This window comes from Mus musculus, chromosome 14, assembly GCF_000001635.26.
Source record: "Mus musculus strain C57BL/6J chromosome 14, GRCm38.p6 C57BL/6J".
Lineage (NCBI taxonomy): Eukaryota > Metazoa > Chordata > Mammalia > Rodentia > Muridae > Mus > Mus musculus.
In genome coordinates, this window is record NC_000080.6 from 79,587,425 (window position 1) to 79,611,022 (window position 23,598).

Consider the following 23,598-nt stretch of genomic DNA (forward strand, 5'->3'; position numbering starts at 1 on the left):
TAACGTGACACTCCTTAGCGAAGCCAGAACTACCTCCCGACGGATCCCCAGTACCTTACAGTGGGCTCCGAGACAATATTTCAAAGCTTACAAGCCATGCCGGATCCCCCACGGGCGTACGGCGGGGCGCGGGACTCACGGCCACGCCCTCGGGGCGGGGGCTTGGCTGCGTCACGGGTAGGGGCGGGGCCGGAGAGCGTTTCCTCCTCTTTCCCAGCCGGCCCCGCGCCTACCTGCCCACCCTTCGCCTCCTTTTCCGCGGCTGCATGCTGCGCGACCGCTGATTGGCTACGGAGGACGGAAGCTCAGTTGGGGTTTCTTTAGAAGTTTTCCCTTCCTGGGCGGCGGCGGAGCTGGTAACCAAGGTAGAAACGCTCAGGCAGAAGCTTTCTTGACTCCTAGGGATGGCGGCAGCTGCAGCAGGACCTGCATCGTCCCAGCGGTGCGTGATTTTCTTCACCTTTGCTGTTTGTCTTTCTATTCTTTCCTTGATTAGAGAGACCTGCTGAAGTCGTTGTTTTCTTGGCAGGCTTTTCCAGAGCTTCTCAGATGCTCTGATCGACGGGGATCCCCAGGCAGCATTAGAGGTGAGTGAGCTCACTGGGACTGTTGGGTCCCTACAGACCCCTCCTCTTCCCGGCATTACCTTCGTGGGAGCAAAGCTACAATGTATCTAAGTCCCAAAATTAAGATACTTAATCTCTTTGTCTCCTTAATACCTTTGCCATAGATCTTGCCCTTCCTCTCCACAAGCTCCCGATGAGGGCACCTCCCTCCCATTTATTTCTTGGAAACATAGTTACTGTCTGTGGTTGCACTTATAATGGCATTTATGATCAAGGAAAAGGCGAAAATAGGGCTTGATGTATCAATTTTTTACTTTAACAGTTATGTTTGCCCTTATATGTCAGGTACTGTTAAGTGTCCTTAATTAAATTTACTAAAGAACATTTTCCCTCTGTGCCTTCCACTTTACAGATGACTGTGGTTGTTCTTTATACAGTTGTTTATAAAACCGCGCTTTTTATCTAGGCTGGCCTTAAACTTTGGATCCTGCGAGTTCTTGGGATGTATCAGTAAATAAACCCTGCCTACATTTTAGTATTATATGATTTGCTTTTGGGCCATTTCAGGTGAAGTCTAGAACAAACTAGCTTTGTACGGATGTTTCTTAGGAGCGCTGGCTGGACTCCAGAGAGTTATCGGCACATGTCAAGTATGGTGGTACAGGCCTGTAATCCTGGTACTCAGGCGGTGAATGCCCTAGGGTCAGAAATTCAAGGTCATCCTCAGCTACTTTGTGAGTTGAGGCTAGCCTGGGATGTGTGAAATTCTTCCCGACACTTCAGAGCTCCCCCGCTGGAAAAAAGGAAACATTTTTATGTTTTGAGCCTTAGAGAAATCACTTTTGTAGAGACTAGCAGACTAGGATAGCTACATTGTTGTTTTAATGTTACAAGCTCCGCTTTGTATTCTTAGGTCTACAGAGTGATCATGAGGTTTGATAGCGCGGTATTAGAGAGCCTGCTGGTGTTGGCGCACACCTTTAATCCCAGTGCTTGGGCGGCAGAAGCAGGTGGATCTCTTGAGTTTGAGGCCCACCTGGTCTACCATGAGAGTTCCAGTATGGCCAGAATTACACAGAGAAACCCTGTCTCAAAAGAAACAAAACAACAAAAATCAAGGCATTAGTGACTTTGAGATTAGGGCTACAGACGCAAGTATCTTTATATTTTCTGCCAAAGGAAATTAAAACCCGAATTGAGAGTAGGGGGAAGGACTGAAAAAGGAGAAGGAAATGAATAATTATTAAAAGGTTATTGAGTGCTGGCTACAGATCTAGGCTGCCCCCAAAGCCCTAATAATTGGCAGATGCTGCCCCTTCTAATGTGTTCCATGCAATTCTCTACAGCCCCTTGGCTACCTCACATTCTGGACTTTACTAGTTTCTTCTATTTGAATGAAAATGGGTACCAATGAAGCATGGGTACAAGGGTAAGAAGTTTATTTTAAACTGCCAAGGCTGTCTCTGAGGAGAGCAGCAAGATGCGGGGTGGGGGGATGTAGGGGGGTATACGTGTGTGTGTGTGTGTGTGTGTGTGTGTGTGTGTGTGTGTAAGATCTTCTGGGTTATATGGAAGCCATACCTGGGCCTGTGGGCTGGGTTAGGGGGTGGGGGACTTGTGAGTATGGAATAAGGAAGTGTGGAGGCTACCATTGACCTTGACACGCCAATGAGAACCACAGAGATATGTTAATGTATCCCTTTTGCCAGAGATGAGGGGAAAACTTAGCACATAGGAACTATTTCAGACTGGGGAAAGGGATTTCTTGGCGGGCTTGGGGGTGGGGTGGGGTTGGGGACGACGACTGACATTGTTTCTGGTCCTGCTTGGTTTTACTCTGTTCATGGTACAGTAGCCAGCATGACAGTTGGATCATGTCACTCTCCTACTAGAACTTTCCATGTCCTTCCCTCGAAATGAAGGTCCAAACAATTTCTTTCCAATGCCCATCAGGGTGCCTGGTGCAGTGGATATCTTGGAACTCTTTTTCTTTTTGTAGAGCTACACTGTTTGAGGTGCATCTGCTTTTGCTCCACATACACTTGACCTTTATCTCATTTTACTCGGCGATGCCGAATTCTTTAGGTTTCGCCCGAAATGGTTCCTGCTGAGGGGAGCTAGTTTTTCTGTCTAAATTAGGTCTGAAAATAAATAGCCTCAAGACAGCAGGGGGTTTTGTGTATCTTGATTCCTTTCTGCTGTGTTCTCAGTATAGCACTTGGGACTCCTCCTGCATGATTCTTGCAACCCTCTTCATTGGCATAAGCTACATTTTTACTCAGTAGGGAGTTGAAGTACAGAGTAAAAAGGTTAACTTGATCAAAACAAAGAGGCTTGGAAGCAACAGGTTTCTAGTTTCAAGGGATTAAGGTCATCTGGCAGGGAGAGAACCTGGGCTATGTGATACACCAACTAGGAGCTGACTTGGAAGCCACTTGGTTGAGAGCAGTTTGAGATTGGTAAACATGTGGTGGCAATCAGTGCTGACATTCTTCTCTAAGCAATGCTTCTGTGCTTAGACCCCAGCTAGGTGAAGGTAGGGAAAAGAAGAGGAACCAGATTGAGATACGCACACACCCACCCACCCACCCACCTAGAGATTCTTTGAACATTAATTAGCATTTTTAAAGTAAATTTGAAAATTTACTAAAAGTTAGTATTAATTAAAAACATTTTTTTCTTTTTTTTTTTTCTTTTTTTGGTTTTTCGAGACTGGGTTTCTCTGTATAGTTCTGGCTGTCCTGGAACTCACTCTGTAGACCAGGCGGGCCTCGAACTCAGAAATCCGCCTGCCTCTGCCTCCCGAGTGGAGTGCTGGGATTAAAGGCGTGCGCCACCTTTTTATTTTTAAAGCTTTGCTGGAGTTTGAACCCATGCAAAGTACATGGTCTACCGCTGTGCCTCCTCCTCCAATTACCGAGGCAGGGTTTCACGAATCCCAAGCTATCCTCAACTCATGTGTAACCCAGGATGACGTTGAACTTGTGCTCCATGCATTCCGGGATGCCAGGCCTGTGTCAGGGATCGAACCCAGGGCTTCCTGTGTGCCAGGCAAACATTTTACCAAGTGAGCTACAGCCCCAACCCATCTAAAAGGTCTTCATTTTCATGTCTTACATTCCCCCCTCATTACTGTTCTGGTTAGTGTCGTGCTTCTGGCTGTGGGTTTTGCTCGCCTGTTTCTTTTTCTTTGTGGCGGTGGAATTGATGCTGTTCAAGTGCTCTACCACGGAAGCCACAGAACTCATTTTCTGCAAGTGTCTTTTTGGACTTGTTTACAATATGTTTGGCTTAGGTCTGCTCTAATTCCTAGCCTTTTGCTGCTGTGATTCACGTGTTGGCACCAAGGGTGTTGCCTCTTGCTATTTCCACCGGCAGCCATGCTTCTCTGCAGGCAGCAACTTTTCGTTTTTGTTTTGTTTTTTGTTTTTTCGAGATAGGGTTTCTCTGTATAGCCCTGGCTGTCCTGGAACTCACTCTGTAGACCAGGCTGGCCTCGAACTCAGAAATCCGCCTGCCTCTGCCTCCCGAGTGCTGGGATTAAAGGCGTGCACCACCACACCCGGAGGCATCAGCTTTTCAAAAACAAACAGTGCTACACTAAAAGCATGTCAGCTAAGATTATGAATCATTATCTTAATGATTGGTTTGGGGCTTTATTATAACTCACTTATTCATAAATCCATTTGTATGTTTGTAAATTCCTTTAGGTTTGGCTCTCATTGTTTTTGATTGTTTGTATGGTTGTCTTAGAAACGTCTCTTTTGTTACATCCTTACCAAGTCTGCACGCTTTAGGAGACTGAACTGTTCTTAACTAACAACTGACTAGTGGTTCTAAAGAGCATTTACAAGTGGCTTGAACTACTGAAGCTCTGACTTGACTTTGTAAGCAGAGGAATGAATAATCTGTGGCTCATCCTATAATCTCAGCTCTCAGGGCTGAAGGAAGAGACTGCAAGTTTGAGGCTAGCCCAGGCTGTATAGTAGAGCCTACATACTACATACTACAGACTACATACTACAGACATGGTAATTTCTTTCTTTTTTTTTTTTTTTTTTTAGTTTTTTTTCAACCTATTTTAAGTTTAAGACACAGAAACCCAGGTTGACCTTGAACTCATTATGTAGGCAAGGGTGATTTTGAACTAAAGATCCTTCTGCCTCTTCTTTTCTAATGCTGGGATTATAATCTTTTTTTTTTTCTTTCTTTTTTTCTTTGTTTTTTCCAGATAGGGTTTCTCTGTGTAGCCCTGACTGTCCTGGAACTCACTTTGTAGACCAGGCTGGCCTCGAACTCAGAAATCCGCCTGCCTCTGCCTCCCGAGTGGAGTGCTGGGATTAAAGGCGTGTACCACCACGCCCGGTTTTGGGATTATAATCTTAAACAGTCATGTAGCACCATGCCTGTTTTTATGTGGTGTTGGGGATTGAAAAAAAGGAGTTTGTCAGAGAGCACAACTGGACAATGTGCAGAGAGGGAGAGCCACTGGAGCACGAGATCCTCCATGGGGTGCCTTCATCCAACCCCTTTCTGGAAGGCTCAGGATGGGGAAGTAGGGGGAAAAGGAGGCTGCAAGGTTGGCCAGAGGTGACAGATGACTCCAGGGTGTTAGTGCCTTCCAGACACAACAGGACAAATCACATCACAGCTCATATTGTAGCAGCATGTTCAAGACATACAGGTTCAAGTCAGATGGGCTCCTAGTACGGAGAAGAGGAAATGGAGGTGAGATCCCACTCCTAAGCAAGAAACTACTTGTAATTTATATCTGCTGACAAAGGGAAAATCAGTTTTCTCCAGTGGAGTCACTGTATATTGACTACACTCCAGGGCAAACCCAGGAGCCATCAGTCAGTTAACACAAAGCGAACTCCATGGTTTTATTTGTTTAGAGACCATAAAGTTAGAAGGATAGGGAGGTGGAAGGGTCTGGGAGGAGTTGTGGGAAGGTTAAAAATATCCAAGTACATGAAAAAATTCTTAAGAGGAAAAAAAAGAGAGAAGGGGTTTTGTTTCCAGTATGGAAGCACTCTGTCTACTGAGCCACATTCATAGCAAAAAAAAAAAGTCTATATTAAAAACATTTTTCCCTCAACCTGGTTTATATGTTATATAATGTTTCTAAAATACTTTTTTGATTTTGATGATCTTGACATCAGTATAATCTGTAATAACTTTTTAGTCATAATTCTCTCTCTTTCCTCCCTTCCTCCTTCCTCCCTCCCTCCCTCCCTCCCTTTTTCTTTCTTTCTTTCTTTCTTTCTTTCTTTCTTTCTTTCTTTCTTTCTTTCTTTCTTTCTTCCTTCCTCCCCTCCCCTCCCCTCCCCTCCCCTCCCCTCCTCTCCTCTCCTCTCCTCTTTTCTTTTCTTTTCTTTTCTTTTCTTTTCTTTTCTTTTCTTTTCTTTTCTTTTCTTTTCTTTTCTTTTTTCTTAGATCTATGTAGCCCTGGCTTGGAATTCTCTATATAGACCAGGCTGGTCTCAAGCTCAGAGATCCCCTGCCTTGCCCTTAAAACTGGGATTAAAGGTGTTTGTCATTTTTCTCAGCTTTATTTGCTATTTTCAAAATTGTTTTATAAATTAAATTAGAAGATTTACTTAACCTAGAGATTTCAAAATTACTAGAAAGCATGAGTGCAGGTGGAGGAGAGACACTTAGTGACATGAGTTGGGGGTTGCTACTGTTTTGTGTAAGTTCTACTGTGGGGCTTTTACAGACCTGGATTTGAATCTAGTCTGTACGGTTTTGTCCCTAAGGAAGTAAAAGAAAGAATTTACTGTGCCCTTGTTCTGGTCCATTGGTACTCAACCTTCCTCATGTTGTGTTGACCTACCCCCTGCCCCCCCCAACCATGAAATTATTTTTGTTACTACTTCATAACTGTAGTAATTTAGTAACTGTTATGAATCATAATGTAAAAATCTGTTTTCAGAGGGGCTTAGACGACTGACCCCTGTAAAAGGGTTGTTTGAACCCCCCAAAGGGGTCACAACCCACAGGTTGAGAATCACTGTTCTAGCCAGATGATGCAACGTATTTTGAGAGACTATTCAGTGATTATTGTGGTTAGATGTGAGCTGGATGACGGGCAACACAGTGCTGGATAGAGATGTTAGGGAGTCCTGCCAAGAGCCTTTGCAAGGACCTAGAGTTTTGCTTGACATCAGCTGGAGAGCTTTGTGTAGAGACACAGTAAAGGGCTTTGATGTTACTGGTCGGACTAGATACATTTAGTGCCTTTGAAGTGGTGGATTATAGGTGTGTTTGGTAGGATTCTTTGTTTAATCTGTTTACAGACAAGGATCTCGTGTAACCCAGGCGCTGGTCTGGAACTTGCTGCGTAGCAGAGGATGCCCTTGAACCCTCAGTGCTGGGATTACAGGCTTGTGCCACCACATCCAAATTTGTAGGTGGCAAGGGTTGAAGCTTTGTGTCTGCTAAGCAAGCACTCTACATATTAAGCTATCTCCTATCCTGGATTTAGTTCAGTTTTGATTTTCTGGTATACATTGGCTTGGGAATCATTAGAATTAAAGTCAAGTGGTGAGTGGTTATTTAAATACATCTTCTATAAATACTCATGTATGGGTTCACTGAAAGGAGACTCGGCTTTTTTGTCTGCACTTGGCCTTGGCCTTATTAACGTGTGATTTGTGTGTGTGTTGTTAATGGTCCAGCTCCTGTGTTAATACTGTGACTACCCAGGGCAGTGAAGGTTTTATCTCTGTTAGCTTTTATCTGGGCTTTGAGCAGAATGCTGTAATCTGTTTCAGTTTTCTGGAATCTATAGGGAAGGCTGGGGGCCATGCATCCACTCATTCTGTTGACCTCCGTGAACTGTAGAAGTTAGATGGTTTTATAGTTTGTCTGTCTGTCTGGTTGGTTTGGTTAGGTCTCTCTGTATCACAGCCCTGGTGTCCTGGAACTCATTTTGTAGACCAGGTTGGCCTCTAACTCAAGGTCCGCCTGCCTCTGCCTCCTGCGTGCTGGCATTAAAGGCACGCATCAACATCAGCTAGCTTTATATTTTCTAGGTACCTCAAATTCTACATGGTATTGCTGCCTTCTCCAAATGAGGAGGAATTCTGAGTTGGTCTGTGTATCTCAGCTTAGCTTTGGGGAATAAATGAGATGATAATAGTTACTACCTATTGAACTCTTAAAGCAGACCAAGGATAGCTAATGCCTTTTTATGTATTACGTTTTGTGTGTGCTATGGGTTCAGGGAGGAGGAACTAAGATTCTCTTACAATGACAAGCCCCATGCTTGTTTCCTTTTTCTCTCTAATAGGTTATTTGATTTTAAGTTAAATTTTTGATTAGAATTTGATGGCTTTAAACCTGATTTACTGACATTCCACGTTTGTGTTTGTAGGAGCTGACCAAGGCCTTGGAACAGAATCCGGATGACGCACAGTATTACTGTCAGAGAGCTTATTGTCACATTCTTCTTGGGAAATACCGTGGTAACGTTTCTTACAAACTGTTTTGCCATTTTGTAGTTTACTTATAAAATTTTCCCAAGTCAGAATATCCAAATGGAGTCTGTGTGTGTGTGTGTGTGTGTGTGTGTGTGTGTGTGTGAGAGAGAGAGAGAGAGAGAGAGAGAAAGCAAGCCAGAGGACAAGCCCGGGTGCACTCAGGAGTGCTGTCCACCTCTTTGAAAGACAGGATGGCTCATTGGCCCAGAGCTCACCATTTATGCTAGACTGCTGACCAGTGAACCCAGGGGATTATAAGTTACCACGCCTGGAGTTCTTATATGGGTGCTAGGGACCGTATTTAGGTCTTTGTGCAAATGAAGGCCTTCTTCCATGACTGAGTCATCTCCATCACCATCTTTGAAAATCTTTAACATGGTTTTTCACAAGAGAAACATTCTGAGTAACATTGACATAACCGTTCCCTTTTCTCCCGTGGGCAGAACATTTATAGAGATGGCATTCATAGTGACTGCATTCACCATTGTCCTTTTGTTAGAAAATCTTAATAATAATTAAAAAATAATGTATTTCTAAGTTGTGTGACTTTAAAATTTTGAGTATGGGATAGGCAAGAATGTGCCTTTGAGTTAAATTACATAAATATTGTTAATGAGAAGAACAGATAAGCTGTAGGACACAGCTTCATTTACTGATGACAGATGAACTTTAAGAAAAGAACTAAAGGAGACGGGAAAGAGACCTCCGTAGGTAAAAGCATTGACATTGCTCTTTACAAAGGACCTGATTTCTGTTCTCAGCACCCATGGTAGGCTGCTCATGACTGCTGGTAACTCTAGCTCCAATAGATCTGATACCCTTTTCTGGCTTCTCTGGGGCCTGCACTCTGTGGATAGACTGGCAGACACACAATCTTAAAAATACAATTTTTAAAAAGAAGGAAGCCAGATCTAATCAAAGATATGAAAGTAATATTTAAATTTTACCTTGGATTAGTTTTCCCTAATTTAAAACCATTTGGCCTTTCACCTATTTAAAAGGTTAAAAATAAAATACTAATTCATTTGTTTTACATTATTTATTTTATGGTGTCTCTGTGTGCCAGCTTGTATGTGCCACAGTATATATCTATGGAGGGCAGAGGACCAGTTGAGTGAGTCCATTCTCAGTCTGCCAGGCGAGTCTGGGCATTGAATTGAGGTTGTCAAGTTTGACATCTGAGCCACTGTTCTGCCCCTGATTCACATTTTGTGGGTAGCACGTGTTGGATCTGTAAATAAATGGCTAAACACTCTGACCTTTTTCTGTGTAGATGGTATTGCCGATGTAAAGAAGTCTCTTGAACTCAATCCAAATAATTGTACTGCTCTTCTGAGGAAAGGGTATGTAATGTGTTGGGTTTGGACTATAGCCAGTAGGTGTTGATTTGTTGAGTAAATATATTATACATGATGTAATCTTACAATACTAACTTATGTTAGTATGTTAACTCAAGTGTGGGATAACAGATGTCTGATGTTTAAAGCAGTGATGATTAAAATATCTGTAAAGTATGGGCGGAACTGACGATGCTCTCTGTCAGCAAAGCCGGTTAGCTGCATTTAATAATAAGCAAAAACTTAGTCTACTTTATGTGTAGTGTTAAGCACTGTTTATTATAACTGATAAGCATGGCTTTTTAACTGAGAACCCAATTCTTTTGCATGATTGTTTTGGCTTAGAACAAATGCATATATAGATATATTTATACAGTTAAACTCAGATTCCTTGTGAAATGAGTATGAAAATTGAGTTTTAATGACCCTTACACTAAATGTTACAGTATCTGAAAAAACTTAGTTTATTAGCATAGACTTGAAATAAATTCTTTCAGCATATGAAAGTCAAATATTTTATTTAGAAAGAAGTCTGTTTTCTATGATTTCATGTGTGTATATTAATTTGTAATGTTCTCACACAGGATATGTGAATACCATGAAAAAGACTACGCTTCTGCCTTAGAAACATTTGCAGAGGGACAGAAATTAGATAGTAAGTATTAGTTACATTTTCTTTCTTTTTTAAATTTTTATTTCATTTATATGAGTACATTGTTGTTGTCTTCAGATACACCAGAAGAGGGCATTGGATCCCATTACAGATGGTTGTGAGCCACCATGTAGTTGCTGGGAATTGAACTCAGGACCTCTGGAAGAATAGTCAGTGCTGTTAACCTCTGAGCCATCTCTCCAGCCCTAGAGTTACATTTTCATAACGATTATTCCTTCTGGATCTTAAATACCATAGTTAGATTTTGTTAAAATCTCTCTGTCCCAGAAACCCAATTCCCCCTTTCTTCTAACATTATTTTGTGGTGATTTTGAGTTTACAATTTGAATTCACTTAAGGTTTGATTAAATCGAACTTTCCTTAGCATTTAAATTACAGATAAACTTTCCCATTAGAAACCAAAATTAGTGTCTGGGGAATGTGTTACCGTTTGTGCACTTACTGTCAAGCTCTCGAGAGGACAGGAGTTTGGGTCCCCAGAACCTTTAAGTACCAGGTCAGCGTGGTAGTTTGCTTCTAATTCCAGCTGTGGGTGGCTGGGACAGAGGGTTTTTGGGGCAAGTTGGCTTCCAGAGTAGCCAAATCAACAAGCTCTGTGTTTGATTGAGGGGGAGGGGAGGGGGAGGGGGAGGGAGAGGGAGAGGGAGAGGGCGAGAGTGCTTGCCTTAAAGAACAGGTTGGAAGACCATTGGAGAAAGATTGCTGACTTCAACTCAGACCTGCAAACACACACACACACACACACACACACACACACACACACACACACACACACACACACGAGAAAAGAAAGAGCCAAAAACTATATGTATTCATTCAGTGTGTTTACCCAGTGAATTCATCTCCATATAGATCTCCCACCCCATGAGCTCTTGTGTAGGAATGTTTGTTGAGTGTTGAGTACATGCAGCAACCAGAGGTTAACTTCAGGGGGCATTACTTAGCAACTGTCTTTGGTTTTTGTGATGGAGCCTGGCTTGCTCTATTAGGCTAGGCTGCCAGGCCAGCAAGCTTCAGGTATCTACATATCTTTGCCTCCCCAGTGCTGGGATTCCAGCTCACACCGCTCTACCTGGCTTTTCACTGTGGGTCCCATGTGCTGTGGGTCCCATGGAGGCCCTTCTGCTTGCCGGGCACACACTGTACCAACTGAGTTGTCTCTCCAGAGTGTGGCTGTGTTTTCTACTGGGAAAGAGAAATTTTAATTCACTTTCATGTTCAAAAATAAGTTAGTGGGGCAAGAGAGATGGCTCAGAGGTTAAGAACTCTGGTTGCTCTTCCAGAGGTCCCAGATTTGATTCCTAGCACTCACATGGTAGCTCACAATTGTGTGTAGCCCCCATTCCAGGGGATCCCACAGCCTCTCCTGGTCTTTGAGGGCACCAGATGCAAACAAGGTATATAGACATACATACCTGTATACATAAAATAATAAAAAAATTTAAGTGTTCATTTTAAGTTATTCAGATTGCTAGGAGATTTTACCCTAGTAAATTATTAATTTTTAGAACATTGTGAGATATAGAAGAAAATGAGAACTTTCTGTTTTTTTAGACAGTCATATATTTAACTCATTATGGAGCTGAGGGTGGCCTTGACTTTGTGACCTTCCTGCCATTACCCCATGGAGTGCTAGGTTACTGGCAGACACCAGTATACTGCGTTTGTATGGGAGTGGGTAACAAACCCAGGGCTTCCTGCAGACATATCCAGTTAGATTCTTAGGCAAAAATACCTTTGAAAGTGTTAGGCTTTCTCCAAATGTCCATGTTTGAGAAGTGTGTGTGAACATTATCATGATTCCAGGATCTAGTTGCATAGAGAGATGATGAGGGCTGGAGAACTACAAGGTAGATTTTATATGTAAGTAGAAGATGATAGGAAACTTCATAATCCTAATTGAATTAGTTTGTCTTCGGTGGAGCTTACCACAGGCCTTTAAAACAGTGATTCTTAACTGAAAACAGCTTTGCTTTGTGGGGGCTGGGGTGTGCTTTTGCCAGTGTTCAAACACGTGAGTCTATAGGGGCCATACCTAAACATAGCATAATGCAGACTACATTTAGTCCAACTTCAAAAAAAAGTACTTATAGTTTATAGCAGTCTCAACAATGTTAAAAGTCCAAAGTTCAAAGTCTCTTCTGAGATTCATCCAAACACTTAACCTACAAAATCAAAATCAGAAAGCACATCACGTACCTCCAACCTCATTCAGGATATGTATTACCATTTGAAAATGTCATAGTGAGGAAATACTGGACCAAAAAACACCAAAACCATCTGGGTAAACTCAACTCTGCATCTCCATGTCTGATGGCAAAGCGCTCTTGAGATCTCCAACTCCCTTCATCTTTGTTTACTGTAATCAACTTCTTCTCCTTGGCTGGTTCCACTCCCTGTGAGCAGCTTTCCCCAGCAGATTTCCCATGGCTCTGGCATCTTGAGCATCTTAGGGTCCCCAAGGCAACTACAGCGTTGCAGCTTCTTGTTCCAGTGTCTGGGATGCACACACTATCTTCTGGGCTTCTCAAAAGGGCTTGAGTCCGATCTCCAGCTCTGCTCTCTGTAGCTAGCACTCTAGGCTCTGGTTGACCCCACTCCACTGCTGCTGCTATTCTTGGTGATCATCCCATGGTACTGGCTCTCTAAAACACGGGGGTCTTCCCGTGCAGCTAGGCTTCACCAGCCTCTCATAGGCTCTCTTCATGGTGCCAAGCCTCAACTGCTTTGCGTGACCCCTTCAAGCTTGGTCCGTCAACTGTAACTGAGGCTACACCTTCACCAGTGGCCTTCCCTTGCCTCTCACAGTGCCGAGCCTCAGCAGCTCTCTATGACCCTTTCATACCTTCAAAATCAGTACCATCTCTTACACTTTACCAAGTCCAGCTGCAGCTGGATCACAGCTTCTTTGTACTCTCAGAAAACACTTTTAGAAGATTTCACCTCAGTGATGCTGGTCTCTTCTTAATCACCTCTAATATCTTAGCTCCAGTTAACTAGCTTCAATTGTCCCAGTAGTCCCTTCTGTTCTTGACTCTAAAGCCAGAGCCACATGGCTGAAGCTGCAGAGTTCTGCTGCTTGCTGGCGCTGGAGGATGGCCCCCTTGTTCTATTACATTATCACCAGCTTTCTGCTTTCCACCTCCTTTAGTGCCTAAGCTCGGCTGTCCTGGAGCTTGCTTTGTAGATTGACCTTGAACTCAGAGATCTGCATGGCTCTGTCTCCTGAATGCTGGGAGTAAAAGCATATACCACCATGCCTGGATTTAAGCTTTTCTTTACCTGGGATTTGCTTGGTCCCAGGCTGGCCTTGAACTCAGAGATGTGCTTGTCTCTGTCTCCTGGGATTAGAGCTGTGTGCCACCATTCCTGGGCCTAAGCTTTTCATGTCTACTGTTCATCAAGCTCTGGAGGATCCCTGTGCCCTCCATTTCTGGATTATAGTTCATTCCAGATTCAAAGTCCAAATGAAATCAATAACCAGATAATAATGCCTAGATAACTATTCCTTGAACATCAGCAAACACAAAAAAATAAGCTTTGCTGGGTGGGATCTTGTCCCGAGGTCACCATTCTCTTAGTCTGTTTGTCTCTTTGAACACAGGATCCAGCTCCACTTTGCTTCTCGGTGCCCCTTTATTCTTTGAACCATACATTTTGTACTTTTCCTTTCAAAGCTTGCTATGCTTGATTAAAATGTTGTTGACCAGACTAAATCAGAGAGAACAAGTCTATGTTGGGCTTTGTCATATAAGTCTCTTTACCATAGCCTCAGGTAGATTTTTTCAGACAAGGACAAAAAGCAGCCACATTCTTCACCAAAATGCCACAAAAATGGTCTCTAGGCCACATCCTGAGATTCTTTTCCACTGAAACCACTTGGGCCAGGTCTGCACAGTTCAAATCACCCTGAGCAGCACTGTCTTCCATATTCCTACTAGAATAGCTCATTAAGGCCCACTTAAAGAATTCCACTGCTTTCCAAAGTCCCCAAATCCACATCTCTCCAAACAAAAGCATGGTCAGGCCTAGCACAGCAATACCCCAGTCCCTGATGCCAACTCTTGTCTTGGGGTTTCCACTGCTATAAAAGTGACACCATGACCAAGGCACGTCTTATAAGGGACAACATTTAAATGGGGCTATGTTATACATTCAGAGGTTTAGTACATTGTCACTAAGGTGGGAGCATTGCAGCTTCTGGGCAGGCACGGTGCAGGCAGAGCTGAGAGTTCTACATCTTGTTCCAAAGGCAAACAGGAGAAGACTGGTTCTTATGTGGCTAGGGGCAGGGTATCAAACCCACCCCCCAGTGACACACTTTCTTCAACAAGGCCACACCTCCTAACAGTACCACTTCCTGGGCCAAGCATATTCAAACCTCAATAGGCCCCAATATACAAATAGAAGCAATGACTTAGTAAGGGTGAATTTCCTGGCAACAGTGGTGCTTAAATTTGTTTACCCACGTTTAGGCACATGAATTCTTTACCTGTTTATTAAGAAGACAGGGTATTTGCTCTTTGCAAATTTAAAGCATCTCGTTTTCTAATTCTGCGATGTGAGGCATTCCATATGCTGTATTCTTTGCTTTGTTCGTTCTCCCCTCTTGTATGGTAAGAGTCTTTTATTGGTTCGGGGAATCATAGGGTATTTAATATAGCAATTTCCTCAGAAGGAAACAGTGCATCTATGCCTAGCATTTTGATGATTAATTTTTATAAATCAGGCAACTTAAAAAGCTGTATTTTCAGATTATTTAGTAAACTTTTGATTGCTTAATAGTTAACACCGTTTTCTAGGCATAGTAACTATGTAGATACTCTCAATCTTCAGAGGTAAATAATTTGTTGATTCATTCAACTTGCTGTCTATAAATATGCACTTCACCATGCATATTCATTTTCTTGGATACCATATAGCTTAGAGATGTGACAGTTCACAAAGTATAAAGTATGGAGATAGATAAAGTCACAGGAAATGGTAGATAGTTGGTAGCTGTGTTAGAGCGAGATAAAGGTATGAGAATTGATTTGGGAATCTGCTTCAAGTCTGCTTTTGCCATATGAGGGAGAGTTCCTTTACGATCAGGGTAGATGTAAGGAAGGAGGTTGACTGTAGTTAAAACTGGTGTAATCGTTTTCTAGGATGAGCAGGTCAGTGGTAAATCTTGGTTACATTAGAGCATTAACAGAATGGTTGCTGTAATCTGTGTTTGTGCAGGTAATATCTATTTTATTGACTGCTCAGCTCCCAGTGCCTGGACTACTTGGGGCATAGTAGCTGGCCAGTATTATTTGTTGAATTAATATGCTGTGTTGTACACATTAGGGATTTTATTCTAAGTTTTTCTTTGTTCTAGGTACAGATACCAATTTTGACACCTGGATTAAAAGATGCCAAGAAATTCAGAATGGTAAGTATGTTGGGTAGGCTTCCACAGTCCTGTTTTTTTTTTGTTTGTTTGTTTTGGTTTTTCAAGACAAGGTTTCTCTGTATAGCCCTGGCTGGCCTCGAACTCAGAAATCTGCCTGCCTCTGCCTCCCGAGTGCTGGGATTAAAGGCGTGCACCACCATGCCCGGCACCACAGTCCTGTTTTAAAATAAACATTTCAAGATTTTTGGTTAAAATATTTTTCTTTAATCTTTCTTTCTTGGTTCTGGGGATCAAACCTATGACCTTGTCCATGCAGGGCAGGTGGTTGCTCTACTACTAAGTTGCACCCCAGCCCCAATAGTAGACTATTTCCTCCTGACCCTCGTTTTCAATCTTACATCAGAAGGAAGATTTGGTGGTTTCGCTTTGCCAGTAATATTATGTTATTACCAGTTAAAGATAACCAAGGAATCAAAAAATTAACTTCTGGATGCAAAATGGAAACAGTTTGCTTCATTTGAAATACATAGCAAATTATCTTTTTTGTTGATGTGGCTTTACCAATAAACATACTGGTATCTGAAAATGCTTTCTTTTTTGTTTTCTAGGATCAGAATCTGAAGTGGTAAGTCCTCTCATCTCTCATGCTTTGTTTAGTCATGTTAAATTTAATTAATCAAATATATATTTATGCTAGGGCTTGGGATGAGCTCTCAAATATTAAAGAGTTTTATTTAAATATTAGTTATCTGAAATAACTTTTTTTAAAAATAAAAGCTACAAGTTTATAATCATGGGGAATACTGGACTGTCCTAATGAATTTAGTATATAATCTAAGGTGCCTGGGTTTTTGAGTCATCAGGACGGTTATCTCCCGTCTTTTCTTTACCAGTATCCACAGCCATTAGGTTAAAGAATTGTCATGTGGAGCTTTTTTACAGTAGGCTTAAAGTAAATTGGAAATGCTTCTGTTTGGTTCATTTAAAAAAAAAATTTTATTTATGTGTATGAGTTTTGTGGTCTGTGTGTATACCTGTACATCAGACCCCACTAAAGATGGTTATGAGCTGTCACATGGTTGTTGAGATTTGAACTCAAGACTTCTAGAAGACTAGCCAATGCATTTCACCACTGAGCCATCTCTCTAGCCCCATTTGGGTTCTTTTTTTTTTTTTTTTTTTTTTTTTGGTTTTTTGAGACAGGATTTCTCTGTGTAGCCCTGGCTGTTCTGGAACTCACTCTGTAGTCAGGCTGGCCTCAAACTCAGAAATCCGCCTGCCTCTGCCTCAATTTGGTTCATTCTTAATGTTTGTTAACAGTTAAGGATTTTCATGTTCAAAGCATTGTTACAGTAGCAGTGCCAAGGCTGCAGAGCTGGCTCAGTGCATAAAAGCATTTGCTGCTCTTCCAGAGGATTCGGTTGCCAGTGTTTGCATCAAGCAGCTCACAACCACATGTGACTCTAGTAGTTCCAGAGTATCTGATACCCTCTGGTATCCTAGGATGCTTGTTCTCGTGTGGTGAGCAGACACTTGTGCAGGCACACGTACATAGAAATAGAAAATGAGTAAGTCTCTTAAAATACCATGAAATTATAAGGCAAAGTAACTTAAAATATTTGAATTTAATTTTTTGAAATTTCTTTAATGTATATTAGTGTTTTATCTGTGTGTATATCTGTGTGTGGTACCCATGGAAGTCAGAAGAGGCCATCCCATCCCTGGGACTGGAGTTGGCATATGTTTTTGATCTGCCATGTGGGTGCTGGGAATTGAACCTGGGTCCTCTGGAAGAGCAACCAGTGTTGATAACTGCTGAGCCAGCTCTCCAGCCCCAGGGTCAGTTTGGCTTTTCATCAGTCTAGACTTTCATATGTTAGACTTAAATTGTGACATACTGTTTTAGTGGTTGTTGTCACATACATAGTCAATAAAGACAATCACAGTGACTTGGGAAATATGTAGTCCTGACCTACTTTATGGATAATTACCTTTTTGAGATGCTTATTCATCTTTTAAGAAGATTTCCTAAGCCGGGAGTGGTGGCACACTCCTTTAATCCCATCATTCAGGAGGCAGAAACAGGTGGATTTCTGAGTTCGAGGCCAGCCTGGTCTACAAAGTGAGTTCCAGGACAGCCAGGGCTATAAAGAGAAACCCTGTCTCAAAAAACAAAAAACAAAAAAAGAAAAGAAGAGAAAAAGAAAAGAAAAGAAAGATTTCCTGCAGGTCAGAGGCAGAGGCAAGTGGATCTCTGAGTTTGAGGCCAGCCTGGTCTACAGAGTGAGTTTCAGGGCAGCCCGGGCTACACAGAGAAATACTGTTTGGAAAAACTGGGGGTTAAAAACCTGCAGCTAACAGCTATTTTGTTTCAGACAGAGTTCTTGGGAGTATTAGTCAGTGCATGTATATAGGCAAAGTTTACAACAGCTTTCAAAACTGAAGCCCTGTTCAACCACCTGTCTGTCCATGCCTGCCCTTCATTCCTAGATAACTGAGTGGTAAACGAGGAACTAAGTGGAGAGGACTTTACAGCTGACTTCCTAATTTACCTGTTAATGGTGTTTCTGTTCGGGCCTTAGAATATTTGGAATTGAATCTAGGTGTGTGCCTGGGCCAGGCTTTTGCAAGCACTGCAAGCTAAGAGAAGCAGTGTAGGGAAGAAAGGTTTGTTTTGGTTCATATGCTTAAGGAGACCAGATCATAGCAGCTTACATCATGGTGAACAGGAGACAAAGTGGGGCGCAGACAGGACGTCCAGTATACCTTCCAAAGGCATTCAGTTGCTCAGTGACTTCTTTCTTCCAGAAAGCCCCTAACTCCCAGAATGGCACCATCAGCTATGTTTAACCTTTGTGATCAGAGGATACTTAGAATCTAAGCTTGCACACAACAGAATGGTATTTGGCTAACAAAACCACAATTTGTCCAGTAATAAAGCATATATAGCTTTAGTGGCATATACCCTTTATTTTGGTCGGTCTATCTGTCTGTCTGTCTGTCTATCTATCTATTTATCTACCTACCTACCTAATGTGCCTGAGTATTTTTCCTAAATGTACATGTATGTACATCATGACATCAAGTGGGCATTGAATCTCCTGGAACTGGAGTTACAGATGGTTGTGAGCTGTCAGGTTGGTGCTACAAATCAAACCTGGATTTTCTGGAGAGCAGCCAGTTCTCTTAACTGCTGAACCATGTCTTCAGCCCCCATTTAGTCTATTGTGTCCTGTTTCCAGGTTACATTGTCCTTGTTCTAGTCGGGATCTGTGCTTGTTTCCTGTAGGCTAATGCTGGAGAGGAGTTCCAAGTTGGCGTCACACCTCTAGAATAGTTTTGCTTACTTCTTTGGTTGCTTGTTTTTTCATTAGGGACAAATTAGAGGCCACCCATGACTCAGGCATCTTCTTTTTTTTTTTTTTTTAAGATTTATTTATTTTATTTTATTTTATTTTTATTATATATAAGTACACTGTAGCTGTCTTCAGACACTCCAGAAGAGGGAGTCAGATCTCATTACGGATGGTTATAAGCCACCATGTGGTTGCTGGGATTTGAACTTCGGACCTTCAGAAGAGCAGTCGGGTGCTCTTACACACTGAGCCATCTCACCAGCCCTCGGGCATCTTCTTATCTCTACATAGCCTTGACTAGTAGTTGATAGTTTCAGCATATGGTTTAGGTAAGACCCATTTTGCTGGGTGAGAGTGGTGGCTCACCCTTGTAATTCCAGTACTTTCATTTCCTCATGGTTAGGGTATGTTGCAGAGACGCCTTAAATGTGTACAGTGGTGTTCTGAAGCTCACCCTCCACGTGGTCCTTTACCGTCTCTAGAGCAGTGTTTGATGGTTATAATTCAGCCTAAGGTTATACTGTCTTTTTTAAAATATTTATTTAGTTAGTTAGTTATATATTTATTATATGTAAGTACACTGTAGCTGACTTCAGACACACCCGAAGAGGGCATCACCAGCCCAGGTTATACTGTCTTAAAGCTGACTTTCTGTTGTTGCCACGGTCTCCTGTAGCCTGGGCTGCTCTTGTCACTGTGCTGCTGCCACACCCGTTGGAAGTGGTCTTCAGTTCTTGAGTTCTGTGTCTTTCAGCTGGATATACATACTACACAAGTCAGTTCTTCTAGTCATATTAGAAAGGTTTTGTTGTTTGCTGCAGCAGGCTCTCACTGTGTGAGTACAGCTGGTGTGGTACTCCTACTCCTCCTGCTTGGAAAAGCAGGCTGCCAGGCGGTAAGATTACACACTGCACTTCTTCCATATTCTAGAACTACAGGCCTCAGCTAATTAATAATACATGGACTTTTTAAATATAGCTGCTAAACTAACATGTAAAATATTTTTTCTTTCAACTTGCCCAAACCAGTCTGCATCTCAGAGGACCCAGTCAAAAATCAAGTAAGTGTTTCTTTCTTATAAAGCAGCCCATGGTAAATGTGCTTAAAGAGGAGAAAATTCTGGTTTCACAGAAGGCAGATCCTTAACTGTGATTTTAAGTGTTTTCTAATTTAAAAATTGTGTTACAGTCCTCATGAAAAATTTAACTTTAAGTCTGTCTACTAATTAGTATTAACATTTTAATGAATTCACATCAATGTCATCTCTAAACTTGCTTAGCTTGGTTCCATATCATGTTGCCTTTGTGTGTATTATGGAGAGCTGCTTCCTGTGAAGTCACTGTTGTCCATGTAAAGAAGTAGTGGGCTACACAGAATTGAAACTTGCCATGCTGCTGCTGGTGTGTGTGTGTGTGCACTCGAGTGCGAGAAACAGGTGCTGAGGACTAAGCCAGCAAAGGCCCCATGCATCCTAGGCGAGTGCCATGTAGGTGAACTGTACCGTCAGCCCTTGTTCTGCCTCTTATATTTGGATCATATTAGGAATGCTCTACATGAGTTCAGAGCTAGTATTGCAGTCACATAATGAATGATAGCAAGGCTTTGACTGTGGCTTAGTCAGTGAAGTGCTAGCCCTGCAGGGGTGAGCATCTGAGTTTGGATTCGATCACCCACATAAATATAAAATAAAACCAACCAAACCAAAGACTGGGCATGGCAGCACACCTGTAATCTTAGTGCTGCGTGGATAGAGAAAGATGACTCCTGGAGCTCACTGGCCAAACAGCTTGTCTAGCCATTTAATAAACTCCAGGTGAGTAAACACATTTCAAAAAGTAATATAGGAAACAATTAAAGAAGACATCCAGCCACTGGCCGACAAACACATTCACTAGGCCACATGTATATATGCACACAACATACAAAGTATTCTCTAGCCACATAAACAACTTGTACTCTTAAGACTGTAACTTTGGAGTCTTACTAGTTGTGAAGGTGTGTGCTGGGCCTGTTGAAGTGTATTTCTCTACCAAAGATGGCTTTTATTGTAATCTAAGCAGGGGAGTGGCAGCTCAGGACAGATTAAGTACTATGTGAAGCAGGCACTTGCCCTTATCCTTAGACATAGATTAGTGCGCGGAAGCAGCTTTGCCCTCTGGGAGATTTTAGTCTAGTCTCCTTTGGGAGTGAGAACGAACGCCTACATTTTCAGTGCTTGTTATTGGAAGACATGTAAAATTCATCTCTTAGATACATTGGCCTTCCCTCAGAACTTGAATTAATCCTTTAATACAGTGTATAGTGTGTTGGCAGGCGCTGTGGCAATGCTCCTCATTGCTTCACTCCTTATATTTGCTCCCACCTTGAGTGAGCAGAACTTGGAGTACTGACATAGGCTGACCCGTGTCCACAGTGTCAGTGCTGCCAATTGGTTTGCAAGCTGACTGCTTCATCTTTCCAAGCTACCACTCTCAAACTGTTTTTAAAGAGTTAAAGATGACAGTGTTGGTGGTGCACATAACTGGTAGCTGTTAAATTTTCATCTTCTGTATTAGCTTAAGCACAGCAGTATCAGGAACTGGAAAGGTTTGACATTGTCTACCTGTGATAGGAATTAGTTATTTATATAGCTGCTTTGTATATTTACTTCCTAAAGGTGGAGCTCTTGTTCTAATAAGACTATTAATTTGACAACTTTAAGAAAATCAGAAATTATATTAAGATATTTCTTTGAATAGGTATGACTGGTATCAAACCGAGTCTCACGTAATCATCACCCTTATGATCAAGAGCGTTCAGAAGAATGATGTACGTGTGGGATTTTCAGAGAGAGAGGTAATTAGTCTTTGAACCTTATATAGAAGTTAAATACTGTTTGTAAATTTAGTGTATGAATAATTTATACCAGTTTACTAGATATATTTCATTTCTTCTTGAGATAAAATGGAAAATACTAAATGAAATTGGAAGCATTGCTTTTCATTTGAAATTTTTGAAAATGTGAACTAAGAACATGTTTGCAGTAGGCTGTCTCTAGAGGTGCTTGCACTTGGTCTGAGATAAGGTCCTGCTATCTAGCCATGGCCGGCCTTGAACCTGGTGCAATCCTCCTGCATCAGATCCTGGGGTACATGGCACTGTGCACTTGCTTATTGTGCACAGTGAGCTTTTGCTAGTGTTGCTGGCTTACATCATCTGTGAGGTTTGCAGTGCAAAGCAGAACTGGGCTGACAGTAAGATCAATGCTCAGTAAGATCAATGCTTTGCTTAAACTTACTGGTATATGTTACTTTCAAAAAAGTTAGGTTTACTACCACCAACTACCTACCAACATCACACACAACACACACACAAACAGTTTAGTTATATGGGATTTATACATGTCTTCAAGTTTATTAACTATATCAAAGGAGTATGATTTAATAGCTTTTTCCTCCCTCATGATAGATATTTCCAAGCAGTATTGTGATAGAATTAATATAATTTACATAGAGTAGGCATTTTTAAAAGCTGTATGCTATATTTGTTCTTATGTATTATGTTTTCTTGTTTTGAATACTAAGTATCTGTAATTAGATCTCTAATTAATACAATGCAACATTCTTTTCTACCACTTGGTTCTATGTATGAGAATTCAAATGAGAGATGCCATGTGAAAAAAAGAAAATATTCTTTTGAAGTTCCCAAATCTGACATTGCAGAGCTGGTGAGATGGCTGGAGGGTAAAGGCCCCGTTTGCCAAGCCAGACAGTCTGAGTTCCATCCCAGGGTTCCACATGGTGGAGGGAGAAAGCAGACTCCTGCAACCTGTCATCTGACCCACACACAAACACACAAACTCTCTCTCTCTCACACACACACACACACACACACACACACACACACACACACACACACACCCTCACACACACACACACACACACACTCACATATCTGCAGCATTGCTGAAATTTGTAATTATATTAAACACTTCACTTTTTATATACATTTACAAAGTATGATACTAACTTTGTTTTCATTAGTTGTCTGCTTTGGTGAAAATTCCTGCTGGAGAAGACTACAGTTTGAAGCTGAGGCTGCTCCACCCTATAATACCAGAACAGAGTACATTCAAAGTACTTTCAACAAAGGTAAGCAAGCAGGAAGAATGTAATATTGAAAAGGTAATCTCTGCACAAGGATACTGGTAGATAAAATCATCCATGTATAGTTGGCCTGCAGCCCCTGCTCTCAGAGTGTTAGGGATCAAACCCAGAGCTTCATGTGCTAGGCAAGGACTCTACCAGGAGTCTGCATCCCAGGCAGTGTTGCTGTTTTTAAGACACACACCACTGAGTTAAAGGTATGAGTAAATAAGAACAAAGGGGTTTTTTTCTAAGTTTTAAAATTACATTTACATCTGTGTGTATGTCTGTGTGTGTGTTTGTGTGTGTGTGTGTATGTATGTGTGTGTGTATGTATCTGTGTGTGTATGTATGTATGTATGTATGTATGTATGTATGTATGTGAGTGCTGTGATGGATGGGTAGAGGTCATAGGACATTTTGTGGGAACTGGGAACTGGTTCTCTTCTACCATGTGGGTCCAGGGAATCAAACTCAGGTTTGTGGTGGTTTGAATATGCTTGGTCCCTGGAGTGGCACTATTAAGAGGCGTGGCCTTGTTGGAGGAAGTGTGTTACTGTGGGTGTGGGCTTTGAGACCCTCCTAGCTGCCTAGTAACCAGCCGTCTAGTGGTCTTCAGATAAAGATGTAGAACTCTCAGCTCCTCCTTCACCATGCTTGCCTGGATGCTGCCATGCTCCC

General features: G+C 41.9%; 1 protein-coding gene across 1 annotated transcript in view; it reads left to right on the top strand.

Annotated features, from left to right (window-relative positions):
- Nucleotides 1-235: 235 nt before the first annotated feature.
- Nucleotides 236-23,598, top strand: part of Sugt1 (SGT1, suppressor of G2 allele of SKP1 (S. cerevisiae)) — a 43,138-nt gene continuing 19,775 nt past the window's right edge. Inside the window, exons 1-10 of the mRNA NM_026474.6 lie at nt 236-442; nt 530-587; nt 7,945-8,035; nt 9,324-9,393; nt 9,972-10,042; nt 15,423-15,476; nt 16,046-16,062; nt 19,822-19,853; nt 21,532-21,628; nt 22,816-22,923. Of these exons, the coding sequence (NP_080750.1) occupies nt 405-442; nt 530-587; nt 7,945-8,035; nt 9,324-9,393; nt 9,972-10,042; nt 15,423-15,476; nt 16,046-16,062; nt 19,822-19,853; nt 21,532-21,628; nt 22,816-22,923 (636 nt within the window). The 5' untranslated portion in view covers nt 236-404. The remainder of the gene's footprint in view (nt 443-529; nt 588-7,944; nt 8,036-9,323; nt 9,394-9,971; nt 10,043-15,422; nt 15,477-16,045; nt 16,063-19,821; nt 19,854-21,531; nt 21,629-22,815; nt 22,924-23,598) is intronic.